General features: G+C 51.1%; 1 protein-coding gene across 1 annotated transcript; it reads right to left on the reverse strand.

The window, feature by feature from the left end:
* Positions 1 to 1,324: 1,324 nt before the first annotated feature.
* Positions 1,325 to 8,124, reverse strand: capn12 (calpain 12; the record flags this gene model as incomplete). The annotated part of the gene is given in 13 exon segments (XM_030379991.1): positions 1,325 to 1,978; positions 2,417 to 2,469; positions 3,163 to 3,279; positions 3,724 to 3,802; positions 4,101 to 4,169; positions 4,346 to 4,407; positions 4,744 to 4,789; positions 4,891 to 4,962; positions 5,125 to 5,161; positions 5,798 to 5,920; positions 6,528 to 6,607; positions 6,693 to 6,704; positions 7,888 to 8,124. Coding segments are annotated over 13 exon segments (1,014 nt in total), but the record flags the coding sequence as incomplete, so codon positions are not given.

Raw genomic sequence — 8,124 nt, forward strand, 5'->3', positions numbered from 1 at the left:
GCCTGGGTCTGACCCACTGGTTATGGTGGAACACAGAATCACGCCCGAGTGCTATAGAACATAACAACAACAACATTTAGGGATCATCTATTTATGAATGAGGGGTGGAACACTGAGTACCCCATCGGCTCTCTCTCTCTCTCTCTCTCTCTCTCTCTCTCTCTCTCTCTCTCTCTCTCTCTCTCTCTCTCTCTCTCTCTCTCTCTCTCTCTCTCTCTCTCTCTCTCTCTCTCTCTCTCTCTCTCTCTCTCTCTCTCTCTCTCTATCCACCCCCCCCCCACTTTCTCTCCCCCTCTCACGCTCATTGTGCTCTCTCTCCTCCAAGGTGGATGGATGGTTGCCGAGGGCAACCTGTGTGTAGTCGCTGAATGTCGAGTAGTGAAGTAGTGTATTTATAGCAGCGTGTGGAATAAAGACACGTGCACACACACACACACACACACACACACACACACACACACACACACGTGTGTTCGACCAGGAGAGAGGAAGAACAGGTGGAGGAGGCAGACTGGGAGAGGACCGCGGTGACGAGGGGGGGGAGGGAGGGAGGAGGGAGAGAGGGGGGGGGGGAGGGATGGATGGAGGGAGGGAGAGAGGGGGGGAGGAGAGGAGAGAGGGGGGAAGGAGAGGAGAGAGGGAGGTAGGGAGGGGGAGGGAGGAATGGAAGGAGGGAGGAGGGAGGGAGGGAGAAGGGGGGAGGGATGGAGGGAGGGAGGGATGGAGGGAGGGAGGTAGAAGGGGGGAGAGAGGGAGGGATGAGGCAGCGTAGCGGAGGAGGAGGAGGTGAGTAGTGTAGTGACGCCGGGCGGGCGTCAGTCGGCCCAGAATAGAGAGGCTGCGTAGACCTGCTGAGACATCACCCTGGGGGGGGGGGGGGGGCAACCTCCCAGGGTGTGTGAGGGTGAGCCTCACACACCCTGGGAGGGTGGAACTCATCCTCACACACACACACACACACACACAACACCCTGGGCGAGGGGTGTCACACACCCTGTGGGGGGGGGGAACTCACACACCCTCACACCTTTTAAGTACCTGTGTGTGTGTGTGTGTGTGTCTATACACCTTGGTACCTTGGTGTGTGTATGGGGGTCTGAATATGTGACTCTGTGTAAGTCACTATAGCTTGGTACCTGTGTGTGAACGTGACCGGGTCTATATTTCTTTGTACTTGTGAGTGTGTGTGTGTATGTGTATGTTGATGTGTGATTGTGTGTCTGTGTGTACACACAGACACACAATAACATGAATACATGAATATGTTTGCAATCACCCGGGGTAGCAGATGTAAAAGGTTACAGGAAAAATCGTAAACACATTCGGCTAAATAAAATCTTTATTAGATTTATTTTCGTCATATCATTTTCGTCATATCATTTTCGTCATATCATTTTTTTTATCTTGATGATTTGATAAAATATATATATAATGATATCTTTCTATATCCAAATATATAGTTACATAGATTTCTAAAGATATAGATATATTTGAGATTTCTAAGATATATGATTACCAACAGTTTAAAGCAAATGCTTTTAGAATGAAAATTATCATTGGATTGGATTATAACAAATTAATAAAAATACAGCATGAAAACATTTGTATCAAACTATTTGATTACAATATGGATAAAGTGAATATATTGGCAGACTTGACCTTACCCTTGATTCTAGAATTGAGAATAGCAAAAGTTACAGATATTTGGAAACAGCAGGCATTAATAACGGCATTCGTGATATAACACTCTAGAAGAAAGGCTTCTGGGTTAAACAATGCCGCTGTCGCGTTAGAAGTGCGTTAAAACCCAAGCCGTCACTTCCAACGATGGGGCGAGCGTCGGTAATGATCCTGTAGGCAGGCAACCCCGCTGAGCTGAATGAGCGCGCGGCAGCCAATCAGAGCGCAGCTCAAAGAGGAATACACGTTCAGCAGCCAATCAGGAAGCAGCTCACAGAGGAATGAGCTGCAGCAGCCACTGAGGAGGAAGCAACGACAGTGTGTTGGTCAGCCTCCCAAGATGACGAGCGCTCTCTCCGATTGCGACAAAAATGTTCTTAACATTTAAATTCCAATGAGTAAACTCGGACATAAATAGAATGTAGTGCGTACTACTGTTGATTTGTTTCACTGGTTGATTTGATAACAAACGTAATCAAATAATTTAATATCTGAATCACGACACATTCACTGGAAGGATTCTTTGGGAACCGTTTTTTCCAGACAATATTGAGTCACTAATTTGAGCAGTCACTGAGTGCGTCTGCTAGTGAGTGATACCAGGTGTGGAGCGACCACAGACCCAGAGGGGGGGGGGGGGGGGGGGGGGGGGTCCACATGGGGCCAGTTGAGACCCCATGGGACCAGGTGAGAGAGGCTCCCATCAGGGCTGTCGGGCCCACAGCCCGGTACTCACCTGGTTGATGCCTCTGGCCTTCACCTCCTTGCTGCTCTCTGCCTCGTACAGCCCTGAAGGGAGAGAGACACGCTTAGGCCCAATCCCATTTCTACCCCTTACCCCTTCCCCTTCCCCCTTGAAAACAAGGGGGAGGGGTAAGGGGCAGGGGTAAGGGGTAGAAATGGGATTGGGCCTTAACCTCCACACAACACGACCTGTGATTCCCTCCTTCATCAGAGCTGGTGTGTGGACGGGCGAGCTCTTGGTGCTACGCTTCCGCTCCGAAGCGAGCTGCTGCTCAGCGTTACAGACCGCTGCTGGTGCGGCGGCTCCCAGCGACGCTGAGCGACGGCCTGGCGTTAACCCTCCAGTCAGCGGCGGGCGGTGTTTACACCGGGCTGCGGTCACCACAGCTGCTCAGAGTCTGTCCCCCGGCCGGGCCCCCGGGGCCCATAGCGTCAGGTATGTACGTTTACATTCTTATAGGGACGGTTGTGCTGTGGTGCCCGGATGCTATGAGTCGGGCGGTCTCTCTCTCGCTCTCTCTCTCTATCGATCTGTGTATGTGTGTGTGTGCGTGCCTATGTGTGTGTGCGTGCCTATGTGTGTGTGTGTTTGCTTGCCCGTGTGTGTGTTTGTGTGTTTGCCTGCCTGTAAGTGCAGCCCTGTGTGTGTGTGTGTGTGTGTGTGTGTGTGTGTGTGTGTGTGTGTGTGTGTGTGTGTGTGTGTGTGTGTGTGTGTGTGTGTGTGTGTGTGTGTGTTACCGAACAGCGTGCGGAGGCGTGTGACGGAGCGGACGAAGCCGCTGAAGGGGAGGTGGGGGTCCCCGGAGCCGAAGCGTTCGACCAGCAGCGGGACCACCTTCCCGTCGCACCGCAGCCCTGGGGGGGGGGGGGGGGGGGGCAACTTATGGGGAGGTTGGGTTTGGGTGGGTTGGGGTGTGTGTGTGTGTGTGTGTGTGTGTGTGTGTGTGTGTGTGTGTGTGTGTGTGTGTGTGTGTGTGTGTGTGTCCGTCTTGCCATGTGTGTGTGTGTGTGTCCGTCTTGCCATGTATGTGTGTGTGTGTGTGTGTGTTTGACTGGCATCATTGTGTGAATGCACGTGCCAGATTGTGTCTTTGCCTGCGTCTGTGTGCACGTGTTAGTGTGAGTGTGTGCGCATACACGTGTTGTTGTGGTTACACACTTGTTTGTGTGTGTTTTTGTGGTTCTAGCGCCATGTGGTTCCAGTGTGTGTGTGCACGTGTTTTCGGTTCCAATGTGTGTGTGTGCGTTTGCATGTGTGTGTGTGTGGTTCCAATGTGTGTGTGCGTGTGTGTGCGTTACCTGCTGCGTTCAGGGCCAGGTCGAGCTCAAAGGGGCTCATGGCCCCTGAAGAGTCCTCGTCATACCGGAAGAACAGCGCCTGAGACCAACACAGAAATGACATTACACAGAAATAACACTAATAAAATAAACATCCACACATAAATAACATCAACACATAAATAACATAAATACATCAATAACATCTATAACATTTACATGATAGAAATTCATACACAAAAAACATCAACACATCACTAACATTTATACATAAATAACATCAACACATTAATGACATAATAATTAATCACGATACCAGTGTTTAGATTCTCTACCTACACTACCCAGCATCACTCACAAACACGCACGCACCACACACGCACAGAGTGGCAGCCTACCTGTAGATTGCGCACGTTGCCCAGCAGGACGGCGGCCTGCTGGCGGCTGAGGCTGCAGCGGCCTTGTGTCTGCGAGGGAGTGAAGGACGCGGCGAACCGCGGGGTGAAGACGCTGCGAGGGAGCGGCGGTAGGTGTGTGAATGAAAGGGGAGATTACAAAGACGACTCCGTGGAGAGTGTTAAAAGCCGGCTCACGGGAGGGGAGGTGTGGGGAGCGAGGGGCTTTAGTGATGATGAAAGGATACGTCCTCTCCGAAAATGAGCTGTCGGCATGTGTCCAGCGGGAGATGGTAATCTTTCACCAGAACTACGCACGGCCGACGAGGACAAAACAAGCGGGAGGATTTAAGTGGGAGTTGGCGGAGGAAGAGCAGTTGAGGTCAGGGCATGGCATTGCTTGATAAAAACACAACAGTTTTATTAACATATGAATCTCGTTGTACTTTATCTGAACTCATATGAGAGTGTCTATAGACTGTTCCCGACCGCTGCGGATCTTTTTAAGGTAAACGGAAAAGGGAGAGCTTCTACTTGTCCTTTACTCCCACCTAGTGGCCGACCGACGTACTGCGGTCAGACGCTTCACGTTGTATCGGTATGTCAGCTTCTGTTGATATAAAAATATGTAAAGGATATTTCTTACCTGTGTTTAAAAGATTCATGAATTCTTTAGCATCTAGTCTGTCATCCTATTCGGGAAAAAAATAAAAATAATAAAGTGAGCTCATTCTTTTAAATGCTTTCTCCAGAAAAATAAAATGAGATGAAAAATTAGAAACACAATTCTTACTGGGGTGGCCTTCTCATCAAAGACCATCTCCACGGTGACCAGGTCCCCTCGAGAAACAGGTTCTGACATGACCTGCAGGGAGAAGAGTAAAGCAGTGACACGTGGTTCATAGATAAGCTAATGCCCTCAATGAGTCCTCCTCTCTACTCTGTTGTTGTATTTATCAAAGTTATATTATAGATATTTTATGTGTCTCCATCCCCAGCCAGCCGCACCCAGCTGCTCCCGACTCACCATGAGCAGACTGGAGGAGCAGGTGAAGTCCAGGGACCTGCAGCACAGGGGACAGGAGTCAGTCACACTGCCCCCGCGTCATACCCCCCCCTCATGAACCCCCCTGCTGTGACCCCCACAGGGGACAGGAGTCAGTCACACTGCCCCCGCGCCCATACCCCCCCCTCATGAACCCCCCTGCTGTGACCCCCACTGGACAGCGCTCCCCCCACCCGGCCGTGCCCCCCCCAGCTGTGACCCTACCCTTATGTGCCCCCCATCCCCCCCCCTGCCCCCCTACCCCAGGGTGCCCCCCCCCGCCCCCCTACCCCAGGGTGCCCCCCCTGCCCCCCTACCCCAGGGTGCCCCCCCTGCCCCCCTACCCCAGGGTGCCCCCCCTGCCTCCCTACCCCAGGGTGCCCCCCCTGCCCCCCTACCCCAGAGTGCCCCCCCCGTACCCCCCTACCCCAGAGTGTCCCCCCCCCCCCCCCCTGCCCCAGGGTGCCCCCCCCCCCCCCCCGTGCCCCCCTACCCCAGGGTGCCCCCCCTGCCCCCCTACCCCAGAGTTCCCCCCCTGCCCCCCTACCCCAGAGTTCCCCCCCTGCCCCCCTACCCCAGGGTGCCCCCCCTGCCCCCCTACCCCAGGGTGCCCCCCCTGCCCCCCTACCCCAGAGTGCCCCCCCTGCCCCCCTACCCCAGGGTGTTCCCGGTCTTGGAGAAGATGCGCAGGCAGAAGTCTCCGGGGATGTTGGGTCTGTAGGTAGAGGCCAGGATGACGTAGCTCCCCGGAGCCAGGTTCAGCTTCTGCCACACGGCCCTGGGGTCAGGGGTCAGAGAGGAGGGGTCAGAGGTCAGAGGGGAGGGGTCAGAGGGGTCAGAGCCCAGAGGTGTCACAGGGGCCAGAGGGGTCAGAAGACAGCAGGGCGTTACTGGTTTACCAACAAGGACTGCTGGGAACCAGCAACCACCGCTCACAAAGGGGATTGCACCCTGTTGCATCCAGGACACGTCGTTAGGTGAGTTTATATACTCTGACACGTCGTTAGGTGAGTTTATATACTCTGAAACATCGTTAGGTGAGTTTATATACTCTAATACATCATTTGGTGGGTTTATATACAGTAAAACATCGTTAGGTTACATCGTTTAGTGAGTTTATATACTCTGACACATCGTTAGGTGAGTTTATATACTCTAATACATCATTTGGTGGGTTTATATACAGTAAAACATCGTTAGGTTACATCGTTTAGTGAGTTTATATACTCTGACAAATCGTTAGGTGAGTTTATATACTCTGATACATCGTTAGGTGAGTTTATATACTCTTAATACATCGTTTGGTGAGTTTTTATACAGTAAAACATCGTTAGGTTACATCGTTAGGTGAGTTTATATACTCTAGCACATCGTTGGGTGAGCACCTCTGAGTCCGGTACTTTCCAGAACGTCCCACCGGCTTGTTGCTCTTGAAGAAGCTCTGGTCCAGACACATTCCTACCAGCTGGGGGCGACAGAGAGGAGTCAACACAAATAACATACGTAGAATCCTGATTACGTCTGAAGAAGACATTCTGCACAGTACTCACCTCAGGGGGAACCTGCAAAACAAGCAGAGGCAGAATTAACGACACTGAGATTGCATCTTTAATAACCAATATTAACATATGGCTAATACTGTCACTATGACACACATTTGCATAATATGCAAATTTCATGAGAAAAGTGAGTACAGTGTTTGCATTAATTGATAGCTTATTTTTGCATAAGTCGATATCATAAAGCTACGCTAGCGACCGCCTTAAAACAGTTACTTCGTTATAGCATAGAGCTATGCTAACGACTGCTCTATAGCAGTTACATCGTTTTAGCATATAGCTACGCTAGCGACCGCCTTATAGTAGTTACATCGTGATAGCATCTAGCTACGCCAACGACCGCCTAATAGCAGTTACATCGTATTAGCATAGAGCTACGCCAGCGACCGCCTTAAAACAGTTACATCTTGATAGCATATAGCTACGCTAAAGACTGGTTTATAGCAGTTACATCGCGATAGCATATAGCTATGCTAGCTGCAGCCTTATAGCAGTTACATAGGTTTAGCATATAGCTACGCTAGAGACGGCCTTATTGCAGTTACATCGTGTTAGCATAGAGCTACGCTAGCGACTGCCTTATAGCAGTAACATCTTGATAGCATATAGCTATGCTAGCTGCAGCCTTATAGCCGTTACATTGTGATAGCATAGAGCTACGCTAGCGACCGCCTTATAGCAGTTACATCGTGACAGCATATAGCTACACTGCCGCCGTATAGCAGTTACAACGTGATAGCATATAGCTACGCTAGTGACCGCCTTATAGCAGTTACATTGTGATAGCATAGAGCTACGCTAGCGACCGCCTTATAGCAGTTACATCGTGATAGCATATAGCTACACTGCCGCCTTATAGCAGTTACATCGTGATAGCATATAGCTACGCTAGCGACCGCCTTATAGCAGTAACATCGTGATAGCATATAGCTACGCTGCCGCCTTATAGCAGTTACATCGTGATAGCATATAGCTACGCTAGCGACCGCCTTATAGCAGTTACACCGTGATAGCATATAGCTGCGCTAGCGACTGCCTTATAGCAGTTATATTGTGTTAGCATAGAGCTACGCTAGCGACTGCCTTATAGCAGTTACATCGTGTTAGCATAGAGCTACGCTAGCGACTGCCTTATAGCCGTTACATCGTGTTAGCATAGAGCTACGCTATCAGCCGCGGTGCGTACCCTGTAGATGTGGAAGGCAATGTACAGGAAGTCGACGCTGGTCTTCTTCCTTCGGTGCTTCTGCAGCAGCTCCACCAGGACGGTGCACCTCTTCCCCTTCTCCTTCTGCTTCAGGGCCACCTTCTCCTCCACGGTCAGGGGCCGCCTCTCCTCTTCATCACTGTCCTCCTCCTCATCCTCATCATCACTGTCCTCCTCCTCCTCCTGGTCCTGCTTAGACAGAACCAGGTTGAACTG

The sequence above is a fragment of the Gadus morhua genome, chromosome 16 (genome assembly GCF_902167405.1).
Source record: "Gadus morhua chromosome 16, gadMor3.0, whole genome shotgun sequence".
In the NCBI taxonomy this organism is placed as follows: domain Eukaryota; kingdom Metazoa; phylum Chordata; class Actinopteri; order Gadiformes; family Gadidae; genus Gadus; species Gadus morhua.